General features: G+C 40.1%; 1 protein-coding gene across 2 annotated transcripts in view; it reads left to right on the top strand.

Annotated features, from left to right (window-relative positions):
* The first annotated feature begins 1654 nt into the window (after window positions 1–1654).
* Window positions 1655–26467, top strand: part of pde1a (phosphodiesterase 1A) — a 241411-nt gene continuing 216598 nt past the window's right edge. The window contains exon 1 of one of the 2 annotated variants that reach the window (XM_062963250.1): window positions 1655–2472. In XM_062963250.1, the coding sequence (XP_062819320.1) occupies window positions 2369–2472 (104 nt within the window). In that variant the 5' untranslated portion in view covers window positions 1655–2368. The remainder of the gene's footprint in view (window positions 2473–26467) is intronic. The other variant, XM_008115488.3, reaches the window with a different exon arrangement.

Here is a 26467-nt window from a genome sequence, read left to right as displayed (position 1 = left end):
TCCTGGAATGTCGACAGCTGTTTTATATGTGCGCCATATCAGTGGAAACGATGGCAGTAATCTTCCTGGTAATTCATAAAAGCACCCTAATTCATCAAGAAAATAATAATGATTCTTCTAAAGGATCTCTGTTAGAGGGTTCTCCTCCTCCATTTGATATACTTTGATATCATTTGAGGATATACCAACTAAACTGACACTGTTGTAACAACTTCAGTCTGGATGAACATTGTGAAGTTGAATATAACATAAAAGATCAGGCTTCAGAGCTAAATGTCATTCCTCCAGCAATGATCAGTTCTTGCTGGAAGCAAAGAGGATGACTGAACAGGAAACAGAAGATCTATAAGCTTCACACTTTCCAGCAATTTCATCTCCGGCCATGCGGCGGAAAGACCAGGGTTGGCTTAGCGACAGAAAATTGGCACTCTCCTGTTAGACTGGCAGAACAGATTCCAAAGGACCTCTATTAGAGGGTTCTCCTCCTCCATACGATATATTTCGTTATTTCAGGATATACAGTAGAGTTTCACTTATCCAACATAAACAGGCCGGCAGAATGTTGGATAAGCGAATATGTTGGATAATAAGGAGGGATTAAGGAAAAGCCTATTAAACATCAAATTAGGTTGTGATTTTACAAATTAAGCGCCAAAACATCATGTTATACAACAAATTTGACAGAAAAAGTAGTTCAATACGCAGTAATGCTATGTAGTAATTACTGTATTTACAAATTTAGCACCAAAATATCATGATGTATTGAAAACATTGACTACAAAAATGCATTGGATAATCCAGAATGTTGGATAAGCATTTAATGAATGAATTATTATGGCTTTAACTCGGTCCGGACTAAGGTTTACGTGCAAAGTTTATGTGGACGAATGGATTAAGTATTTTATTATACTGTTTTAAATGTATTTATTGGATTGTTTTAATTGCTATGTTTATTTTTCTACTGTATACCGGCATCGAATTTGCCAGATTGTGAGCCGCCCTGAGTCCCTTCGGGTGAGAAGGGCGGCATATAAATGATGGAAATAAATAATAATAATAATAATAATAATAATAATAATAATAATAATAAGTGAGACTCTACTGTACCAACTAAACTGACATTGCTGCAACAGCTTCAGTCTGGATGAACATTATGATGAAATAATACTGCATTTATCCCATAGTAAAGTTGAATATAACATAAAAGTTCATGTTTCAGGGCTAAATGTCATTCCTCCAGCAATGATCAGTTCTTGCTGGGAGCAAAGAGGATGACTGAACAGGAAACAGAAGATCTATAAGCTTTCCAGCAACTTCATCTCCGGCCATGCATGGAAAGACCAAGGTTGGCTTAGGGACACAAAATTGGCACTCTCCTGTTAAACTGGCAGAACAATTAGCTCGCATTCAATCAGCTTTTGATTTGCCATAAATATTCTCTCCATCTTTTCAGACAAACTCTCAAATTCAGCATGAATCTCTCTCTCTCACACACACCCCAACACACACATCCCTCCTGATTTTGGAGCCTCACATGCCACTGTCCCAAAGGAGTCAGTCTGTGTTGCAGCTGCTGCATGTTCAGCAGGCTTAATGTGCAGTCACCCACTGTGTGAAGTTGCTAGGAGAAGGTGAATAGTCTCAATTAGAGCACGCTCCTTCAATAGCAACCTGTAGAGCTCTCTAATTTCCTTTTACGCGGGTGCTCTGCACTCACCAGTGCCAGCAGCTTACAATTGATTCGTCTCACAAGGCGTTTTTTTGTTTGTTCTTCAAGAAGCAATTCAAGATCCGCTTAAAAAAAAAAGACGAAAGCAGCAGTATTTAGGCAGATGCTTCCTTTCGCAGGGCGGATGCAGACTTGGGATTGGTTTATCCCACCTGCTTCCTGATTGCATTTTGTGCTGAGAATGGGCATCTTTCTCTGCCTCCTGGACCAGTCGAGATGATCGGCCAGAGATTCCTGGACATTTTAAGAGCAACTAAACTCGAGCGACTGAACTGGTGAAAAGTGTGTAGGAAGGAGCGGGGGGAGAACAGAGCAGTGAGCGGTACATTTTCTGCTTCACTGGATTAATCTTTGATTTTGAGGTCAGGAGAGCTGTGTGCTTAAGGGGCCGGTGTGGCGGCAGGGAGCAGGGAACGGACAGTGAGAGTGCGGATTTGGCTAGCCAAGTGAATAAGCAATCGAAGCAGACGCTTCCCTCGGCCCTTCTGTAATCCTGATAGGTTTCGAGAGAGACGAGAGCAGCTGCTACCTAACATGTGTGGATCGTCTGACATCTGTGCTGGACTGGAGAAGGCTTTCCCTCTCTGTTGCTGCTGAATCTGACACCAATTCTGTCACTGACGCGGGACGGTGGCCACCATGGGCTCCACAGGTACTGAGAGAAATGAAGGAATGGACAGCGCTCTGCTGAAGTATCCGATAAGAGGGCACACCGAGAAAATGTGGCAACGCCTGAAAGGGATGTGAGTACAGCATATCTCCACTTTATTGGCTCCTGTCTTTCCAAAACACTTGTTCTTATAGAATATGATGAAAGGAAAAAAAATGCTTTGGCAGACTGTTTAATGATGCTGATAACTAAGCCATTTGGCATGGGCAATAAGATGGGGAAGAATGGAATGTGTTGTTGTGCTTTTTAAAAAATGTTGAAAACACAATATACGTACATTGCACAAGGTATAGTATGGAACTAGTGCCAGTGCCCACTTTCTTAAGAAATGAGCCTCTTAGACACTGAGGTATGATGATATGATTTCTCCCCATGTGCTGGGTGACTAGTGTCAAGACTTCTGGAAGAAACAAATAGTTTCTTTAGTGAACCAGGTTTCCTGGGGCAGATTGGTGATGTATCTTTGTAAGTTTACTCATGCGAGATACCCTTAAAGGCATTTAAATGGTTCACTGTGTGGGTGTGACATGTCCAATGTCTCCTTCCTATTCAAAACAATGCTTCTCTCTCCTCTCCTCTCCTCTGACATATAGCAATCTATTTCAGAGTCAATTCATGGATTCTTTTAGACCAAGATTTTTCCAGCTGATTTATTTGTGATGAATAAATAAGAGGAACAGACTCAAGGAAACATCACCCCCTAGCCCCAGTTCAGACCTACCTGCATGACCATTAAGTACAGTAGAGTCTCACTTATCCAACACTCGCTTATCCAACGTTCTGGATTATCCAACGCATTTTTGTAGTCAATGTTTTCAATATATCGTGATATTTTGGTGCTAAATTCATAAGTACAGTAATTACTACATAGCATTACTGCGTATTGAACTACTTTTTCTGCCAAATTTGTTGTCTAACATGATGTTTTGGTGCTTCATTTGTAAAATCATAACCTAATTTGATGTTTAATAGGCTTTTCCTTAATCCCTCCTTATTATCCAACATATTCGCTTATCCAACATTCTGCCGGCCCGTTTATATTGGATAAGTGAGACTCTACTGTACATGGAGAAGACAGGATGGGGTAACATGTAGAGATCTTGGGATCAAACTGAACATTTTTTGTTGGACAGGATGTGGTGATATAAAGAGTAACAAGCATGAAGGAGCTGATTCTTTAAAAGGGCCGTTTTTGCTTTACATGATAACTTTCTTCAGGGAAGTATATCTTTCCATGTTAGTAACCATATGCTGGTCTGTACACACATATTTCAAACATGTTGGTTCATATGTGGGTAACCATACTGCTGCAGCATTGTTTGCAGTGTGTGAATGCAACATTAGTGACTATAATAGTCTCCAGTCTAATGCTTTGTAAAGGAGGTGGTTGATATGTGCAGACACGAAATGGAGAGAATTTTGAATGAGATTTGAATTTCAGTCTGCTATCCAGAGGAAATCCTAAAACTAGAAACTTGACTAACTCATTTACATAGTTTACTAACAAAGGTTTCAGTCTAAGAATGCTGGCTTAATTCTATGGAATATTGGGGACTGTACTTTGGTGAAGCACCAGCATTAATTGACAAAGAAAGCTAAAGATTTTCTAAAACTGCCACTCCCATGATCCCACAGCATTGAACCATGGCAATTAAAGTGGTGTCAAACTGCATTTTACAATGGAGATGCACCCTTTGTGATATTGTGGTGGAATTCAAATGCTGGATGTCAAAAACTGATACAGATCCTATCCACAATGTTAACATCAGAAAGTAGGAAAATGTATACTTAGAAAGGAACAGAAAAATGTAAATCCAGTGTTTAAGTAAAGTACAAATTGTCTTATTTATTTTTATATGACCTCCTAGTTCACTAGGGCCACTGAATGATGTACAATAGGCAAATATATTTAATAATATATTATTACAGAGATAAAACCTCAAAAACAAAGTACCTTCTAAGAAGTGTTAAAAACAAATTAAAATAAAATAGAACTGGAAAACTTAGAACAGAATGGTTTCAAATGTGAGAGACCATGTAGAGGAATGCCATTTTAGATGATTACCAGAAGCTCAACACAGATGGAGCCAGTCTAACGTCCCTTGGAAGAGAATCCCATAGTCAGGACTCTGGAGAAAACCTTGGCACATGCACATACCAACCTACGTATATACTTAACCTCATGAGATATTGTGATGTATAACAGTACCGGTGTAGAAAATTTGTAATTTTGGACAAGGTTACAAAGTGGGGCAGGGGGAAAGAAATCTTTTAGATATATTGACCTCAAGCTGATTATATTTTATTTATTTGTTTAGAGAAGTTTTACTCTGCTTCTCAGCCACAAAGGCACACACTTTGGTTAGGGCTTTGTAGGTCAAATCATCACCTTGAATTGAGCTCAGAAGCAAATTGCAAGCTATTGCTGTTCTTTGAAGACCTAGAAACACAGAATCACAGAATTGGAAGAGACTACAAGGGCCATCAAGTTCACTCCACTACCACTCAGAAATACACAATAAAAGCACACTTGACAGATAGCCATCCAGCCTCTGTTATGAAACCTCCAGTGAAGCATACTCCACGGCATTCCCAGGCAGCGTAGTATACTGTTAAACAGCTCTTACTGATAGGAAGTTCTCCGTAATGATAATTGGAATCTCTTTTACTGTCATTTGAATCTGTTACTCCATATCTTAGGACCTCATCACATGGACCTTGAGAAGCATTGGCATTTGCCTAGCAAAGGGAATTGATCCCCAATCACCCCGTTTCAAGTTCTGTCTTCCCATCACACATGTTCTCTCTTCAGGTTGTTGCCTGTTATTGCCCATGTTGGGAACCATCTCACGGGGAATCCTTTCCTCCACCCTCTTCGTATTACTTTTTTTAAACCAGGGAAAACTTCAATTTCCAAAAGCCAAGATTACTATGGACCTCATCCCATTTTGGTGGGAAAGTGGGGGAATTTTAAACCTCTTTGCCATGATAAGTCTTTCCCATGCCTTCCTTCCATTCACTATACCAGTGTAATTTTAAACCCCTTTGCCACAATCCCCTCTTGCAAGGCATTGCTTTCCTCCATTATTATTTATTATGTATTTATTACAATATTTATATCCCGCCCTTCTCACCCAACAGGGGACTCAGGGCGGCTTACAATAAAACGCATATATAAAAATTATACAGTGCAATATAAATCAGTTAAAAATTATTATTAACTTACATCCGTATTCATAAAACACATTATAAAATACAGGTAGGCGTGTATTCCTCCATTAGACCAGAGTTGTGTTTAAAAGCTAGAAAGAACACAATTACAAGCCTAGATTACAATTAGGAATAAAATGTAGTGAAAGCAAAGTGGTGAGGAACGCCCATTCCTTTACGTCACTGAGATGGCAAACTTTGAATTGTGCCTGGAAATAGACTGGAAGCCAGTGGAGTTGCTGCAACAAGGACATTGTCCACTTCCTACAGGCAACCCCAGTGAGTAACCTGGCTGCAGCTCTTTGACAAGATGAAGTTTCCGAGTACTCTTTGGAGGCGGCCCCATGTAGAGTGCATTACAGTAATCCAGTCAGGATGTAACTAAGGCATGTACCACCATGGCCAGATCTGGCTTCTCAAGGAATGGGCACAGTTGGTGGACAAGTTTTAACAATGCAAAGGACCTCCCAGCCATCGCAGACACCTGGGCCTCCATGTTCAACGCAGAGTCTAGAAGGATCCCCAAACTTTTTTTTTCTTTCTTCGTGTCAGGAGCAACCAGAGTTGCTTCTGGAGTGAGAGAATTGGCCGTCTGCAAGGACGTTGCCCAGGGGACGCCTGGATGTTTTGATGTTTTTACCATCCCCAAACTGAGAAACTGTGTCTTCAGGGGAAATGTAACCGCATTCGGCACAGGCTGGATCCCTATTCCCTGGGCTGCTGTAATTTTATGATGTGATTTTATATGCTTTTATTATTTTAACTTGGATTGTTGTTTAATACTGTTTAAATATTCATATATTTATATATTTTAAGTTATATTGAAATGTTTTTAGTTGTGAGTGTTGCACTTCAGCTTTGTGTCACCTTGCTCTAGCACACAAACTCCACAGCTGGTTTGTGTCTTTGTAGTTTATTAAAGAAAGATGGTAAAAAATTTCTTCAAAAAGCAAAAGTAAAGCATCAAAAGCCAGTTACAAATATAGTCTTGAGAGATAAGTCCAGAGCAATAAACAACATCCAAAGGAAACATGACAAAATCCAAGAAAAATGGATACATGAGCTGCAATATAATCCAAAGCACAGCAGGGAAACTGGAGCTTGCCTCTCCGGTAGCGAGAAAGTTGCTTTGACAACAGCTTTTCCCGAAAGCACCCCTTTTAACACTCTCTGCCAAACATGAAAGCATGTCTCTGCCCTCGCACCTCCCCCCATCTGTTTGCAATCCTTACACTATGCCGTACCCTCAATTCCAAATGCTCAGCTCTATCTAAGGAGCCCATCCCATCAAGATCAGTTTGCTCGTTATTTCGCTGAGGCTCATTATTAAGCTGGGAATCTTCCATCCTCCCTTCTTCCGTTCCCATGTCAGTGTGCACCTGGCTGGCTTCAGTGGGTTCAGGGCCATCAACTCCAGCCCTCCCTATGGGAAACTGAACTTGCACCTTCTGTTCCTCATCTTTCAAAACGACAGGCCTTTCAGGCCGATTCTGAACCCGAATTCCTCTTTCCTCATCAGATTCAATCCTAGATCCAAACTGAGTCACAACAGTGAGCCACTTTGAGTTTCTGTATGGGGAGAAAAGGTGGGATATAAATAAACATAATAAACAAACAAACAAATAAAAATACTTGTGGAATTGGTATCCAAGGTTTCACCTACCTGCATCAGACAAAGTATGTCCCCTACAGAAATTATCTAGGTTCTCAAGGCAATATTATGATAGACTTCCACCAGAATCTCCATAGAGTTGTGCTGATGATCTAGAAAATTTCTAGAAATTATCTAGGTTTTCCAGGGTGACAGTAAGTCATTAATATCAAAAGGGTCCTTTACTATCCAGTTTCTGCAGTAAGTTCAGGAACGTATCCCATGTAGATACAGATGTATTGCATATACCTGTTTTAGGGATATGAAAATCATTCAGTTTTAATTTTATTACATTTTACCAAATACCACCTCATTTTCATCATTTTTGTTTTGAGTTGAAAGACATTCCTTGTATCTTTCCATTTTATTCATTCCTATTTTAAATTAATATAAAAAAGTACATAGGGGAACCTATAAGACTGTAGATAAGGAGGTAATTGATATTAATTTGGAACCTTTGTTGTCGACCGCGTTTTAGGGGATCGGGCCCTTAAGGAGAGACCCGACCCGGTCCAGAGGGAACGGACCTTGGCGAAGCCAAAAGGAGAATATAAGCCGCAATACAACCTGAAGCCTGAAATGAAGAAGGTTCGCCAAAGTTGAAGGAAAATCCGCCAAGGAGTCTTTATTGAGCAATTCAGCTGAAAAGGACGCTAATAGCGATCATTCAATCTACTAGCGTAACATATGTTTCAAATAAAGCCATATTTATACAATGTTTCGGTCTGACAGCCCTTTGAATTTCCCGCCCTGCTCCCCCGCCCATCTGATCGCGGATAGGCTGGGAGGTTGAATGAGGCGGGCTTTCGTTTCCCGCCTTGCTCTGCTGGCCCAATGGGGAGCCGCTTTTTGTCCCCGCTCGGGCCAATCAGAGAGGAGGAGGCGGGAGCTATTGAAACAATGAGGTGACAGGACAGGAAATATCAGATTAATTCTGGCCCAGCCAATTTCTAAAGGAATTAATGGCACCCATCAAGGAGGGTGTCCGGGGTCCTGTCACGTTCACAGATTTTTAGATATGTCAGGGGGAAGTAGAGGAGGGTGGTGATGAGCCGTCATTGACGGGCTCCACAGGGGTGCCTTCCTGAGGCGTCCTGGCCTGGGATATGACAATGTTTGCCTTGGGGGCGAGTCACCTTTAGGAATTTGGTGACTCAAGCCCTATATTGTCCATGCGATCGGAATGAGATTGGATTAAACTGTGGCAGATTATCCTTTTGTTCTTGGGAAGGGAGGTCTGGGTCATAGGGCTAAGGTTCACGTTGGGGTCATAATATTTCCCATTTGATTTCATGATTTGACAATTATATGGGATAGAATGAAAAATAAAATAAAGTTGGAACATAAACCCTGCTGGGAAGAATACATATTTTCCGGGGATCCCAAAGAGTACAAATACATATAGGCAGATAGATAGATTTCAAGGAAATAAAGGAGAATCCATAAAGGTGGGTGACATTGCATAAAGGGGAATCATGAATGATAGAAAACATTTGATACAACATCTGGGGAACCCAATATAGAAGTGGAGTTCTGGCAGCATGATTTCACAGTTCATGAAGTTAGCCCAACGATTAGAAGTTCATACAACAGTGAGTCATGAGTGTCCAAGTACATAGAATATGAAAATTCACAAATACATGAGGAAAAAGAGTTCATAAGGAATTCATAGAGATGGCATGGGGAAGGGGCACATGTGGGTTGTAGTCTTTGGAAGTATAAGATTTCATAAGTCCAGGGATAGGTCTGGGGAAGAGTGTTCTTCTCCTTCATAAAACTATGAAAGTATGAATGAAACGTGGAGGGCACCCGTCCGGGCACCCCCTGGCAGCTGTAGAGAGGGTAAGGGTTCTTGGAGAACTATGTTTCCCCAGCGAGAGAGCGATCCCCCCATCCCCAGTTCACAGAAAGGGGCTAGGGATCTCTTAAAACCATTCCGCGGGCCGCGGGGAGAGGAAAGTCCGGGATAAGGCAGCAGTTTGGCTTGAAAGGAGCCGTCGGTCCCGTTTGACAGTCAGCTGTTGAGGTGCCGAAAACTGGACCGATTCCGGTTCCGCTGGTTGTCTTCGAGTCAGGAGCCTTAGAAAGGGTTAGGACTAAAAGAGGAGCGTTCTAGGGGTAATTTTGATAGAGATATGAGCCAATTTGTATCGTCCGCCATATTAATCTATGGCGGAGAAACCTCAGCCAGAGTTAAAGGGACGAGAGAGAGAGAGAAATTGCATGCAAAGGAAGGAGTCAGAGAAAGATACAAAATAACCAGATAGAGAGTGTTCTTGTTAAAAATAAATGCTACTTTTATTGGGGGGATTTGTTACATAGTTCAGGGAAGGGGAAAATGAAGAAAAAAAAAGATCTTTTAATAATAGTCTGCTGCGGTCCCGCTCCGTTCCTTTGGGGAGTAACCTGCGGAACTCCCCGCTGCGTTTTTAAATTAATTTAAAGGCCGGGGTTTCGGTTATCACCTTTGATACCTTTATATGTACAGTAGAGTCTCACTTATCCAACACTCACTTATCCAACATTCTGGATTATCCAACGCATTTTTGTAGTCAATGTTTTCAATGCATTGTGATATTTTGGTGCTAAATTCGTAAATACAATTACTACATAGCATTAATGTGTAATGAACTACTTTTTCTGACAAATTTGTTGTATAACATGATGTTTTGGTGCTTAATTTGTAAAATCATAACCTATTTTGATGTTTAATAGGCTTTTTCTCAATCTCTCTTTATTATCCAACATATTCGCTTATCCAACGTTCTGCCACCCCATTTATGTTGGATAAGTGAGACTCTACTGTACTATTTAAATAGACAACTGTGACCCCTTAAAGAAAATATATTATCTGAGAAATGATTATGGAAGACAAATAGCTGGAAAGTATTGCACTGTATGAAACAAACACCCATAAATGTATGTCTATTTGAATAAATAAATAAATACATTAAAAATGAATGTATAATTTAATCACACTTCATTTCTCAAAAAAGCCCCAGAAGCCTGTGAAATTTGCAAATTCTTGAGGTGCATTTCAACTCATTCTTGGGCAGTGTGAAAAAGCCTGCTTTTGTTGAGATAGTAAAATCCAAGGGAGTTCTTTGCCAGCTCTCATTTCTATGCATCCAGAGCTAATGTTCAGCTCTTCTGCTTCTTCCAACAGTCTCACAAGGAGAGCAAAGGACAGCCATAACTGTGAACTGTGATGCTCACAGCAGCTATTTACTAATCACAGTTTCCTCACCGAAGCCCTGCCGTTCCTGTAACTCAGTTGCAATTCTATATAGCAAAGTCCCATGCAGGGTTATTGGTGATCTGGGAGGTGAGAATGTGACAGCTTCTTCTACAGCTTTCAAATTGGTTTAAACGCATCTTTTAACATCTCGGGTCAGCAGCTTATTTTCCAGCACTCAGGGAGAAAGAGAAATGTTGCTATCTTAATAGCCATGGCCTTTACCTCCAACAATTAATTCCTGTTCTTTGCTGTCAACATTTCAACTCTAAGCATGCTTCCATTTAAGATTATATATTAGTGCAAACAGACATTCTTTGTAATGGAAACAAGCAACTAAAGCCCTGCTGACACTGAAGATGTGTTTTCAATCAGCATTCCCCGGCCCTGGGTCCTCCAGATGTGTTGGATTATGACTCTGCAGCTAGCATTATGCTCAGAAGCCTGTTGCCTGGGGATGGTGGGAGTAGTGGTCCAACAACCCTAGAGGATACAGGGATGGGAAAAATTTAGGTGCATATTTCCACATATAATTTTGTTCTTCAATGGTTAAAAAAGGGATTGACTTTATTGTCATGTTTCTTTTCAATGTAATTTTTATTTGATTTGATTCCTATCTCACTTTGCCCCAATATGGGAACCAAGATAGTTCACAACAAAGATTCAGACAAAATGCAGCTCAAAAATTGTATTAAAAACATTTTAAAAAGCAGCATTACTTTGAAAATGGTTTAAAAGCACTCAGGGCAGACTAGATAAGAAAACACAGCAACCCTTCTCCTGATCCTTCAAAAGGAAACACATCATACTCTGAAGCCTGTCTTAGTAAAAAAAGATCTTTGCCTCCTTGTCGAAGGAAAGTAGGAGAGTAGCCAGCATACTCTCCTTTGGTCGGGAGCTCCATTGTCTGAGAGCAGCCACAGAAAATACCCTCTCTCATGTCCCCACTATCTTAAAACATGGGCAGATACATGTAGGGAGATATGGTATTCTGGCCCCAGTGCCAGAATAGGGCAGGGGTCCCAAACTAAGGCCAGTGGGCCAGATGCAAGGCCCTCTGAGGTCATTTACCCAGACCCTGCCCTAAAATTTATATTTAGGGTTGCCCTAATTCTGAAATGACTTGAAGGCATACAACAACAATCCAAGTTGACTATCTCACCAGCCAAAAGCAAGTCCACACTTGCCATTGAAATACTGGCACATTTATGTTGGATAAAATTGATCTTAATTTTAAATATTGTATTGTTCTTTCATTTTTAGCACTACAAATAAGATATGTGCAGTGTTCATAGGAATTTATTATTGGGGTTGTTCATGTTTTCTGGGCTGTATGGCCATGTTCTAGAAGTATTCTCTCCTGACGTTTCGCCCACATCTATGGCAGGCATGCTCAGAGGTTGTGAGGTATTGAGAAAACTAAGCAAGGAATGTTTATATATATCTGTGGAAAGTCCAGGGTGAGAGAAGAACTCTTTGTCAGTTGGAGGCCAGTGTAAATGTTGTAGTTAATCACCTTAATTAGCATTGAATAGCTTCATCTCCTGGCTTCTTCCTGCCTGGGGGCATCCTTTGTTCAAAGTCATTAGCTGCCCCTGGTTCCCATGTCTGGAACTCCTCTGTTTTCAGAGTGTTGCTTCTTATTTACTGTTCTGATTTTTGAGTTTTTTTAATACTGGTAGCCAGGAGCCCTGGTGGCTGAGCATTAAAGTGCTGAGCTGCTGAACTTGCAGACTGAAAGGTCCCTGGTTCAAATCCTGGGAGCAGAATGAGCGCCCACTGTTAGCCCCAGCTCCTGCCAACCTAGCAGTTCGAAAACATGCAAATGTGAGTAGATCAATAGGTACCACTCCGGCGGGAAGGTAACAGCGCTCCATGCAGTCATTCTGGCCACATGACCCTGGAGGTGTCTACGGACAATGCCGGCTCTTCGGCTTAGAAATGGAGATGAGCACCAACCCCCAGAGTCAGACATGACTGGACTTAAAGTCAGGAGAAACCTTTACCTTAGCCAGATTTTGTTCATTTTCATGGTTTCCTCCTTTCTGTTGAAGTTGTCCACATGCTTGTGAATTTCAATGGCTTCTCTGTGTAGTCTGATATGATAGTTGTTGGAGTGGTCAAGCATTCTGTGTTCTCATGTTTTTTAATTCATGTTTTTTAAGTTAGTTCACACAAATACTCTCCATCCATCTGCCACTGTCAAATTAAAAAATCCAATGTGTCAAAAAGTATGTATATATATATATATATATATATATATATATACACACACACACACACTAGCTGTGCCCGGCCACGCGTTGCTGTGGCGAAGTATGGTGGTATGGGAAATAAAGTATTGAGGAATTGGTGGTAGTTAAGGTCAAGGGTAAAGGTTTTCCCCAGACATTGTCCAGGCGTGTCTTACTCTGGAGGTTGGTGCTCATCTCCATTTCTAAGCTGAAGAGCCAGCGTTGTCCGTAGACTCCTCCAAGATCATGTGACCATTGGCATGACTGCATGGAACGCGGTTACCTTCCTGCCGGAGCAGTACCTATTGATGCACTCACATTTGCATGTTTTCGAACTTCTGGGTTGGCAGAAGCTGGGGCTAACAGTGGGGGCTCTCTCCGCTCCCCCAATTCAAACCTGTGGCCTTTCGGTCCAGAAGTTCAGCAGCTCAGCGCTTTAACACGCTGCGCCATCAGGGGATATTATTTCCTAAAGGTTGTGAATATACAATATTTCTGATTGGTTTTGTTTTGTTTGTTGGAGGCAAGTATGAATGCTGCAATTAGGAAAAATGATTAGGGTGTAATGGCCTTGCAGCTTTAAAGCCTGGCTGTTTCCTCCCTGAGTGAATTTTTTGTTGGGAGGTGTTAGCTGGCCCTGATTGTTTCCTGTCTGGAATTCCCTTGTTTTCAGAGTGGTGTTGTTTGCGATATTGTATGTGCTTCTACTGTCTGTGGCCCTGAGAAAACAGAGGATTTTCCAGACTTTGATGATGGGAATACTTTGTTGGGAGGTGTTAGCTGGCCCTGATTGTTTCCTGTCTGGAATTCCCTTGTTTTCAGAGTGGTGTTGTTTGTGATATTTTATGTGCTTCTACTGTCTGTGGCCCTGAGAAAACAGGATTTGCCAGACTTTGATGATGGGAATACTTTGTTGGGAGGTGTTAGCTGGCCCCGATTGTTTCCTGTGTGGAATTCCCCTGTTTATTTACTGTCCTGGTTTTAGAGATTATATTGTTCTGCATTATTCTATCCCAGTAATTATTTCATATTAAAGAAGAATCTCACTTATCCACCATTCGCTTATACAATGTTCTGGATTATCCAACGCAGTCTGCCTTTTCATAATCAATGTTTTTGTAGTCAGTGTTTTAAATTCATTGTGATATTTTAGTGGTAAATTTGTAAATACAGTACAGTAGAGTCTCACTTATCCAACATAAACGGGCCGGCAGAACGTTGGATAAGCGAATATGTTGGATAATGAGGAATTAAGGATAACCCTATTAAACATCAAATTAAGTTATGATTTTACAAATTAAGCACCAAAACATCATGTTAGACAACAAATTTGGCAGAAAAAGTAGTTCAGTACACAGTAATGCTATATAGTAATTACTGTATTTATGAATTTAGCACCAAAATATCACGATATATTGAAAGCATTGACTACAAAAATGCGTTGGATAATCCAGAACGTTGGATAAGCGAGTGTTGGATAAGTGAGACTCTACTGTAAATACTACATAGCATTACTGCGCATGGAACTACTTTTTCTGTCAAATTTGTTGTATAATATGATGTTTTGGTGCTTAATTGGTATAACGATTACCTAATTTGATGTTTAATTGGCTTTTCCTGAATCCCTTCTTATTATCCAACATATTCACTTATCCTGCCGGCCTGTTTACGTTGGATAAGTGAGACTCTACTGTATATTGATAATCTTAAATTATCTGCTTAGAACTGGATTATATGAGGCCCCTTCTTCACAGCTGTATAAAATGCCCACTGAAGTGGATTATATGGCAGTGTGGAGTCAAGATAATCCAGTGCAAAGCAGATAATATAAGATTATAAATGGGTTATATAGCTGTGTTGAAGGGCCTTGAGTCTACAGTGCCATATAATCCAGTGCAAATTAGATAATCTGTGGAAGACGTCTAAGTGAGGCCTAAATCTGCCTGTCCCCTAACTGAAACCTGGCTGTCCCTTGGTTGCTAGGCAACCAAGTGGGCAGAGATTAGCCCTCTAAACTGGCAGCAATTGGATAAAAAATTATTGCTCTCCCTCTAATTAGGACTTTATTTTTCTTTTCTTTTTGTTGTATCAACCTTGAGGCGTGGATGATGGGTTGTGTTGTCAGATTTTGAGGTTGGGGGGCCTGTACTTTTGTTGTTTTGTGAATTGCCGCGATGCCATCACTCTTTTATATATATAGATTAATATAATATATAGACATTTACTGGGGCTCCACAAGAAACCTTTGCTTCAAAATGGGCTCTGTGGCTGGAAAGGTTTGAGAACCCCTGTTCTAAGCAGTTTGATCAAAACTATAATACTAGTTGTGGTTTATTCTGGTAGAAAAGAACCTTCACAAGGAACCTCCAGTTCTTTTTTTTTCTTCAAACTAGAGTCTGCCCCCCCTCCCTTTAAGGATTAACATAGGACTACTATTTGTTTTTGTTAACTGCTTTCAAGTTGACTTGAACACAAGGTGACCCTATGGATGAGACACCTCCAGTCTACCCTACTATCATCAACATCCTTCGTCCGGTCTTGCAGAATCAGGGATGTTGCTTCCCTGATTGAGTCTATCTATCCGTAAATCAGACTTCCTCTTTTGCTGTCTCTACCTTAGCAAGCAATTTTTTTCCCTAGTGAGTCATGTCTTCTCATGATACATCCAATGTTCAACAGCCTCATTTTAATCAATTTGGCTTCTATGGAGAGTTCAGGTCTTATTTGTTCTAGAACCAATTTATTTATCTTTTTAGCTGTCCATATTTCAAAAGAAGTGATTTGACAACAATACTGTTAGATAATATTTTATTGATGGAAAAATGTGACAACATATATCTGTCACTTAGAGCTTGCGCTGAATATTGTGGCTGCATATTTATTTATTTATTTATTTTATTATCCCATCTGTCTCCCAGGGCTGGGATGCAAGCCAATGTAGAGTACAATTTAGAAATTTCCAAAAATGCATAGGAAATTACTCATATCAAATACAGATTAATCCTCTTTACATGTTTAACATGCCAGGTCAAAACACTAATTAAAACAAATTGAAACCACCAGACTAATAATAATAGATATCACTGGCACATACACATCCCTTATCCCATGCTACTATATATCTGTTTCTATATCTCTCTTTTAAAAAATAATCTTTTGAAATTGTGCAATCCCTTGCTATATTCTACATAAACAGAAAAAAAGAGACAACCTCTACAAAACATTCGCCACAGTACTCTTCCTAACACTATGCTATAGGTTTTCCTCTTCTTTTGTGAATTACCAACCTTATTGGTATCATTTGATATATTTGATGGTGTATGTATAATTGACAAAACTCCATAGTAACTCATTCCTCCCTCTTTATGCTCATCCAAGCAGAAATCAAACCTGACTTCTCCCGAGAAGCCCAAAATGCTAAACTGAGGCTATTGTACTCAGACATACGATGAGATGACTCATTAGAAAAGACTATAATGCTCACTAAAGTGGAAGCACAAAGCCCCAATTACAGGTGAATTGACTGGAACAAGGAAGCCAAAGCACTTTACATACGAGGTCTTTACAGGGTTGTTAATAGTAGGATCTCCCCGAGATAGGGGAGATAGGGCGGGTTATAAATAAAGTATTATTATGATTATGTCTTGGAGGTCTCTCATTCATAGGGTTGCTGTAAATTGAAACTGGCAACTAACCACAAATATTGTGTCCATTGCTGCACTCCAGAGGGCCAGTAGATGATGTAAAGATCCACAATCAAAGCATTTTGCAAGATCATATAGATCCTTTCCAAGCCTGTTCCATAAAGTTGTGAGCAAGAAATAGTAACTGTGGTTTCAAAATACCTCATATGCTCAACCAAGGACTAACCCAGATGGGACAGGGATAAATCTTGGTTGAGTACAGGTTTCAGGAGAGCGAATTTAGTAATTTTTCCAATAAATATAAATCTAACTACTTTAGTTGCTTCTGTCCCATCTCTAGTTCACAATAGGTACTGTATTTTTCTGTATAGTTACTGTGAAATTTACAACCTGTTCCTTTGCATTTTTATTCAGAAGTGTGCCATAATGAATTCAATAGAACTAGCTCCATACAAATAAGGATGCATAGACTTCCTGTCCCCAATTATAATGTAGATCAGGGGCGGGAATCATGTGCCCCGGCCTAGGAAATGGTGAGAAACACTGGAAGGTCACATGATTCACATTCTGACGCAGATCCTAATGCAAAGGCTAAATTCCAAATTGAATAGGTCCATTGAATCATGGGCTGTGGCGCAGGCTGGAGAGCAGCTGCAATGAATCACTGCAATGAATCACACTGACCAGGAGGTCATGAGTTCGAGGCCCGCTCGGAGCCTATGTTTGTCTTGTCTTTGTTCTATGTTAAAAGGCATTGAATGTTTGCCTATATGTGTAATGTGATCTGCCCTGAGTCCCCTTCGGGGTGAGAAGGGCGGAATATAAATGCTGTAAATAAATAAATAAATAACTCACAGAAATGCTGACTTACCAGTTTTCATTGATCCAATATGTACTTGGGATTAACATGCTGTCAAAATCCAGTACCAAGAAAATATTTGGTTGGCATCCGATATGCTGGTTCACCTTCACTTTTGTGATGGAGCCTGTTGGCTCCCATTCCCTGATGTACAGCTATTTCTGGCAGGGCTTTGTTGCCAAAGGAAAGGTGAACTGGTATATGCCGTCATGGCGGCAACAGAAGAGGCTTCTCATGTTACATAGAGTTCAATGGGTAGAAGTCAGGCAGCGGATGCTTCCTCCATGGAGTGAGGTAGGGAGGAAGATAGGCAATATGGGGCAGAGGGCAACAGTTTCTCCTGCCTCCCACTGGGCATTGCTAGATTCACCACGATGCATGGCAATTCTGGTGGCCAGTATGATGAGGTCCATAATATACCCATAATGATGGTGTATGCTTCTTTTTGTCTGTAGAGGGAGGAGTCTACTACTTCTACAATGCCCCTCTCTCACTGGCAGTTTCTTGTGTGGTATTTCATATCTGAATGGCTTTTGTAATTTTACAATATGGCATCATAGCACATTGACAGGTGATGCAATAGGTTAAACCCTTGTGCTAGCAGGACTGCTGACTGAAAGGTCAGTAGTTCAAATCCGGGGAGCAGGATGATCTCCCATCTGTTAGCTCCAGCTTCCCATGCGGGAACATGGGAAAAGTCTCCTACAGGTGCCCCCTGGGCAACATCCTTGCAGATTGTAGTTTCTGAAGTCGCTCCTGACACGAAAAGTGCTTCAACTGCTAGGCTTTATCTATGGAATGCTGGGATTCCTAGTATACTGCATTTCTTGCTGTAAACATTTTAAAAAATATGGTGAATCTTAGAATCACAGGTGCTTTTTTGGATATATAAATAAAGCTTCTTTTTTTGGTGGTACTGAGATTAGTGTGTGCTGAAGAAATACTGTATTTATATTTAGAACACTCTACCAGTGCGTTCGCACACTGGAATATGTAAGTAGGGAACAAATATTTGAACATATTTTCAAAATGATCAAAGATGTATTTTTGAGGGTTAAGAAACCCTGGTGAAAAGAATCCTGGGCTAATTAGTATCTTCAGCATTTAGGATTTATTATACGAGGGCTATCCACAAAGTAGGTTACGTTTTGGATTTACCATATGCAGCTGAAAGACACATCCCAATAATACAATCTCATGTAATCCCATTGAAATCTAGGTACGTCTCATATAGATAAATGAGTTTGAAAAGTACTGCTCCAGTAAATTCCCCTCTTGTGTCCTCAGCCCTTCCCCCTTCTCCCTTCCTGCAGCGTAGCCAAAATGCTGCACTGCCAGCCACGCCCCCATTGTTGGAAACGGAGGAGAGAGGCAGTAAATTTACTGGGGCAGACCTTTTCAAACTCATTTATCTATGAAACGTGCCTAGATTTCAATGGGGATTACGTGAGATTATAGTATTGGGATGTGTCTTTCCGCTGCATATGATAAATTATTTCTCCTATACTTTGTCATTTTTAAAATCCAAAACGTAACCTACTTTATGGATAGCCCTCGTATATGAAATAGCTATGTGACTGTTTTCTGCAGAAAACAGCATTTTTTTTCATGGGGAACATAGTCTTTTGCACAGAAAGTAATATTTCTGCAGACACTTCAGAATCTAAGTGGTTCATTGAAGCAGTGTGATACAGTTCCAAGTTTACACAGTTACCAAGCTACAATGAATAGGGGAAAAAAGAGAAGAAGAACAATTGAAAACATCACAACCCAAGTATATACTGAAAATTTCCTTTATGCATGGAGAGGACTCGTGTTCTTCCTTGACCTCACTGCTATTCTCTTAGTAAGTTTCTGCAGTGTTATTTTCCTGCCAAGAAATCATATTCTAATTTTTTTCTGCAGCAACCAAATATTTGAGTCCAACAGCGAGTTGCTAAGCCATTATATCACTGCTGTCTCAACTCAGGGAAGTTCTTCAAGACATGGGCAGCTATCTACTGGACAAAAAGGCAGAAAGCATTTTGGCAAACAGCAGATAATAGTTGATAATCTGTGCTTTTGTTGGACTTGGTGGTCAGCTAGAATTGGTGCTTGGAGTCAGCTGACTGGGGATTGTTTACATGAGCCCATAGCTCTGAAGTGGACTAGAATTTACTTCTGGAAGTGCACACGATCTTTAGTGACTTAGGGTCCTTAGCACAAGGTACATTGGGATGAACCTATTTAATCCCCGTGTTGTTAGAGAATGCTCTGGAGTTTTCCTGAAACTTCAGAGCAACCCTGCACTTTGGGCAGGTTTCTGCTCTGGACTGGTCCCATTATAATTGGCCATTGTAGAGTAGCCCTATGTCACTGGCCATCATGTATAGCAAATTAGAGGGCACCTTCAAAACTCAGGACTATGTCTACTCAAGATAATTTTGCTGCCTGAGATGGTACACATGGACAACTGGAGCATAGTCTTGTGCCTTCTACCACTGCATACGACTATGCACTGTCTAATTGGTACCAAACCATGTTCAAAGTCTTGTTCCTGGCACCAGAAGTGATGTATAACTTGGGACCAGAGGGTTGTACTATGCCTTATTTTGTTTGTAAACAGGAGTAATAGTAGTATAGTTGCTCTGGTGAATAGCCACAACAAAAGCGAAGGGACAGAATTAAATTGATTCAACAAGCAATTCTATATTAACTTTTGGCATGCTTTACAGATTCTGCCCTGAATCTAGCATACCAATCTTTCCAGGAGAATTCCAACCCATATCTATATCTATATCCATATGTTTGTTATACATACACATACACACACACAATCAGGCCTCTAAATTTCTGGGTTAATCATTCACACATTTGATGATTAGTGGATTACTGCATTAGTGTATAAAAAGAAATAGTGATGTTAGTTCTGATTTACACTATACTAGCTGTGCCCGGCCACGCGTTGCTGTGGCAAAGTATGGTGGTATGGGAAATAAAGTATTGAGGAACTGGTGCTATTTAAGGTAAAGAGTAAAGGTTTTACCTTACATTAAGTCCATTATAAATGGGTTATATAGCTGTGTGGAAGGGCCTTGAGTCTACACTGCCATATAATCCAATTCAAATCAGATAATCTGTATTTTATAGGCAGTGTGGAAGAGGCCTAAGTGAGGCCTAACTCTGCCTGTCCCCTGGGCTGAATGGGTTGCTAGGAGACCAAGTGGGCAGAGCTTAGCCTTCTAACTGGCAGCAATTGGATAAAAACAATTATTAATCTCCCTCTAATTAGGACTTTATTTTTCTTTTCTTTTTGTTGTATGAACGTAGAGGCATGGATGAGGGGTTGTGCTGCCAAGTTTAGTGTTTCTGGGATGTGTAGTTTTGTTGTTTTGTCCTAGGCTGAAATTTCATTACCCTTTTATATATATAGATTTTCACATGAAGTTCAACTGAAACAATGTGAGCTTGGTCAAAATGTGGGGTGAAAGGACTGGTTGGGATGCGAGTCATCACTATTGTTATGTGTCAGGATAGAACATGACTACATTTTTTTGTTAGAATAGATAGGCCCTAAGTCAGAAGGCAGAGCAGTATAGATTAAGCAGACAAAGGTCAGTCAGGCCTACTTCTCACCTGCTTCTTACCTAGACAACCACAACCAACTTGAATATGACCTAACAACTAAGGACTTTATTGCATGATGTCACTATCCCACACTATTAGTGTGATCAGTGATAGTGGCATCTTACTCAGTATTGCATGTCTCTATGTTTTGCACAGCTGCAATACGTTTGTACTGTAATCCAAGGTCTTGTGGCTGCAGTTCTGGTTTAGTGGAACTCCCACAGTTCCATTAATCAGGTGTCGTCTTTAAAAAGTCTTCCAAGAAAACGTCACAGTTCTAGAAAAATGTTACGAACAATTAAATAAAAGCCTTCTTTTACTATGAGGGAAGAATTGGAGAGGAGAACAATCCTGCCGATGTCACTTCTGTGAGGGCATGTCGGCAAAGTAGCTGCTAGTGATAATTACAATAGGTAAATTGTGACACTGTGGTGCAATCTGGGACTATTGGTGAATTTTGCAGTCAGTAGCAGGGGATGGGTTTCCCATGAGGAAATGGGTTGGACTTGGAATAACATGACAGGTGACTGTCCTGTTTCTATGCACATTTGCCACCTCCATATAATAAAGTTCTATGACAAAAACACTGCCTTAAAGCTTTGCAAGTAAAAAGTGTTAGAATTCCTCCCTTTCCTCGTAGCACAATGGTGATTGCAACACTGGAATGGTGCGATTGGATACTGGCCATTGTATCATTGTCAGTATGTCAATGTTGTTGCTTCATTTTTCTTTTTGTTCCTAATTATTTCTGATTGTTGTAGATGTTGGTGGTGGTGAAAAAGAAAGTGTTTGTGAAAACAGTTTTAGACAAGTTCATAAATTACTGGCTTTCCATTCTCTCTGATGCATGCTTGCTCAAGAGAGAGGGGCCCTGAGTACTGTTGGATATTCTCCCAGGAAATGTGCCTTGAATTTCCACCTTTTCTTTGCCAGGGCTCCAGTCCCTTTAACAGCTGCATTGGCAAGCAGAAATCCAAAAAACTGACATTATTCCCAGCACTGCAGCTCCTGAATTAGGAAAAAGTTCAGCCGTTGGATTTTTGTTTGTCAGACAGTGGCTAAAGGCACAGGAAATCTGCCAGAAAAAGACAGCAATCTTTCCTTGTTCCACGCAGTTGTACTCTTTTATTTGCTCAAAGCTTTGTTTCTGCATGCTATGCCACTTTGTCACTTTTTTGAGATTTATTTTGGGTTGAGATAATGTTTATTTCCCCCTTTCCCATCTCATCTTTCTCATTCTCATCTATCATCATCATCACCACCATCACCACCACCACAATGACTTCCACTGTCACTAAATGCCTGTCACTAAATTGTAAAATTAATGCTGTTTGATACCACTTTAACTATCATGGCCCAATGCTATGGGATTCTGGGAACTGGAATTTATTAAGGCTAAAACACTCTTTAGCAGGGAAGGTGAAAGATTTCATAAAACTACAGTAGAGTCTCAGTTATCCAACATTCGCTTATTCAACGTTCTGGATTATCCAACGCATTTTTGTAGTCAATGTTTTCAATATATCGTGATTTTTTGGTGCTAAATTCATAAATACAGTAATTACTATGTAGCATTACTGTGTATTGAACTACTTTTTCTGTCAAATTTGTTGTATAACATGATGTTTTGGTGCTTAATTTGTAAAATCATAACCTAATTTGATGTTTAATAGGCTTCTCCTTAATCTCTCCTTATTATCCAACATATTCACATATCCAACATTCTGCCGGCCTGTTTATGTTGGATAAGTGAGACTCTACTGTATGTGCAAAACATACACCACCAATGCATCCTGCAGTGCACATTTAAGGATATATATTCTAGAGTCTCGCTTATCCAACCTTTGCCCATTCAACATTCTGTATTATCCAATGCAGTCTGCCTCCCACTTGGATCCACAGCTATTTCTCTAGGCAGGCAAGGATCACAGATTTTTTAAAGTCTTCACAGGACTGAACTTTTTATGGATTTAACTTCCAACAATGTTGTTACTGTAAGTTCATTTTTTGCAATTCTTTCTTTATTTGTAGTCAATTTTCAGTAGTCAATGTTGTTGTAGTCAGTGTTTTCAATACATTGCGATGTTTTGGTGCTAAATTAGTAAATACAATAATTACTACATAATGTTACTATATATTGAATTGCTTTTTCTATCAATTTGTTGTAAAACATGATGTTTTGATGCTTAATTTGTAAAATCACAACATAATTTGATGTTTAATAGGCTTTTCCTTTATCCTTCCTTATCCAACATTTTTGTTTTTCCAAAGTTCTTCCAGCAGATTAATGTTGAATAAGCAAGACTACTGCAGTACATTTTACGCAGGTGGTGCAGCAGGTTAAACCACTGAGCTGCTGAAATTACTGACCGAAAGGCTGGCAGTTTGAATCGGGGAAGTGGGATGAGCTCCTGCTGTTAGCCCCAGCTTCTGCCAACCTAGCAGTTTGAAAACATGCAAATGTGAGTAAATCAATAGGTACTGTTCTGGTGGAAAGGTAACGGTGCTCCATACAATCATGCCAGCCACATGATCAACCCCCAGAGTTGGACACAACTAGACTTAATGTCAAGGGAAAACTTTTACCTTTACTAGTACATTTTAAAAGTTGCAAGGAAGTTGGAATTAAGCTAAATAATGCACAGCAGCAGATTCCAGATGGAGGGTGAAACTGACACGACAAAATCTGGAATGATTTTGATTGCCAGGAAAGGGCAGGTAATTCTTTGTTTTATTTTTTAAATGTAATTTTTACAGTGTGGGGATGGGGGGAGGAGTGATGGGATTTTTGGCTTTATATAATAACACAACTTGAGCAGTTTTGCATGCTGAATATTAATAAAGGAAGGCATGCTATTTGCTGCTGCTCCTCTTGGGCCAGACCTCCTCTGACATCTCTGCTCCATAGTTTAACTTGGCATATACCCGATAGTATTATAACTCCGAGCATAAACAAGATCATATCACACTATGTCCATTTAACAAGATTTTATGGATGAAAATACAGTATTGCACTGTTGGTAATACAATAAAGAGTGAACATGGGGTCATGGTTTGAACAATGGTTTACAATTCTGACGTTTGAAGTTAGATACATTTATCTTCTACATTTGCATATAACATTAAACCAAGACTGTTACAAAGAAAGGATACCTCACTTCTTCCCCAAATTATAGTACAAAGATAAATATTAATATTATTCACAGGCAGTCCAATCTATTATAATTCTGCTTTTGATTTTGGGTTATAATTTTTTCACATTACAATATCCACTTTTATTGAATATAACATAATTTTTTCTCTTTGTAATCAACATAAGATTGCTATAATTTTCAGGACATATTATGTCATTGTCTGTATGGAATTAATTCCAGCACTCATCGTTTTATCAGATATTACTCATTACCGTATCCTAGAACAAAGCCATTGGGGAAAATCTTGAAAACAGAGACTTGGCTGGGTTGTTTGTTTGTCTGTTACTAAGAAAGCATATTTTAAAGATTGCATGTATTTTAACAGTCAATAGCATCCAATCACTATTATGCATCTTTTGTGGTGCACACACACACAAAGAAAGAGAGAACAAGATATCCATTTAAAAATGGCCCTGGCCACTGCAGGAGCTGAGATAAGCATCAGAGAGGTTTTGTTTTTCCTGCAAAGTAAGAAAAATACGCTAATCTCTGATATGGGCATTTCTTCATAGATGGCTGGCAGCCTCTTAATTTAGCAGAGGATTCATTTCCCCTTCGAAGAAGAACAGGAAGGCAGTAGAATACCAGTCCCAGGAGATGAGTCATAAATGGGAATCAATATGAAGATGGTACTTCCCTCTTCTTGCTTCTGCTTCTCTCAGATTCTGCCAAAACATTCAGTTCATTTCTATGCCGTAATATGTTGTTTTAGCCACCATTTCATTCTTTTTGTAATAGCAGGTCTTCCGAGTTGGTATTTAACATCAAAGGCAAAGGTGAACTCCTGAACAAATCTTGCCAAGACAACCCTGTAATAGGTTCACATTGGGGTCATTGCAAGTCAAAAATGCCTTGAAGGAACACAAGAAGAAGAAGAAGAAGAAGAAGAAGAAGAAGAAGAAGAAGAAGAAGAAGAAGAAGAAGAAGAAGAAGAAGAAGAGGAGGAGGAGGAGGAGGAGGAGGAGGAAGAAGAAGAGGGGGAAGAGGAGGAAGAAGAAGAAGAAGAAGAAGAAGAAGAGGAGGAGGAGGAGGAGGAAGAAGAAGAAGAAGAAGAAGAAGAAGAAGAAGAAGAAGAGGAGGAAGAGGAAGGAGGAGGTGAACAACAGCAACAAGAACAGCAACAGCAATACCCTGTTTCCCCGAAAATAAGACATCCCCAGAAAGTAAGACCTAGTAGAGGTTTTTCTGAATTGCGAAATATAAGGCCTCCCCCGAAAGTAAGACCTAGCAAAGTTTTTGTTTGGAAGCATGCCCGCCAAACAGAACACTCGAGCATGCAAGATTGGTAAATGTACATACCATAGATTGTTGTACATGGAAATAATGGTAGTAACAAGAAATCTTGATAGGATTCACAGTTTGTCTGATTATGCTGGTTTGTGATGACAACTACTGTACAGTATATAATAAATGTTCATTTTTTTGTTCAACAATAAATGTGAATTCTTCTTCATGGAAAAATAAGACATCCCCTGAAAATAAGACCTAGCTTATCTTTGGGAGCAAAAATTAATATAAGACATTGTCTTATTTTCGGGGAAACACGATAGCAACGACAAGAGAAATAAATTTCTCTTTGGGGTTGTTGTATGTCTTTCGGGCTGTGTGGCCATGTTCCAGAAGTATTCTCTCCTGATGTTTCGCCCACATCTAGGCAAGGAAGGTAAATATATATCTGTGGAGAGTCCAGGGTGTGAAAAAGTCCTTTGTCAGTTGGAAGCCAGTGTGAATGTTGCAGATAATCACCCTAGTTAGCTTGCCTAGTTTCTCCATGCCTCACAACCTCTGAGGATGGCTGCCATAGATGTGAGCGAAACGTTAGGAGAGAATACTTCTGGAACATGGCCACACAGCACGAAAGACATACAACAACCCTGTGATCCTGGCCATGAAAGCCTTCGACAACACAAATTTCTCTTTCTTCTTCGCCATTAGTCTGAATTGTATGCTTAGGATACGAAACTAAAGAAACCAAGGTAATGGGAGGGTAAAACATTTTGTAAAGGTCAAAATGCTAGTCAAAGATGCCGACTGGGATAAATGTCAACAGAAGTTCAAAAAGCCTTTATCTCAGTAAACAGTAAAAGGAAGTCTCTTGAGAAGCCATGGTGGTCCATGCTCTTGTTACATCCTGAATAGATTACAGCAACACGCTCTATGTAGGATTGCCTTTGAAGACTCTTTGGAAGCTTCAAGTTGTCCAACAGACAGCAGCCAGATTCATCACTGGAGTGGCATACAGGGAACACACGCCCCTGTTACGTCAGCTCCACTGACTGCCAGTCTGCTACCGTGCACAATTCAAAGTGCTGACTTTAGCCTATAAAGTCTTAAATGGTTCTGCCCAGCTTACCTGTCCAAATGTATTTCTCTCTATTAACCACCTCGGAGGTTACGATCTTTTGGGGAGGCCTTACTCTCAGTTCTGCCTCCTT

This window comes from Anolis carolinensis, chromosome 1, assembly GCF_035594765.1.
Source record: "Anolis carolinensis isolate JA03-04 chromosome 1, rAnoCar3.1.pri, whole genome shotgun sequence".
Classification (NCBI taxonomy): Eukaryota; Metazoa; Chordata; class Lepidosauria; order Squamata; family Dactyloidae; genus Anolis; species Anolis carolinensis.
The sequence above is the reverse complement of the archived record's forward strand: the minus strand, read 5'-3'. Positions and strand labels throughout refer to the sequence as shown.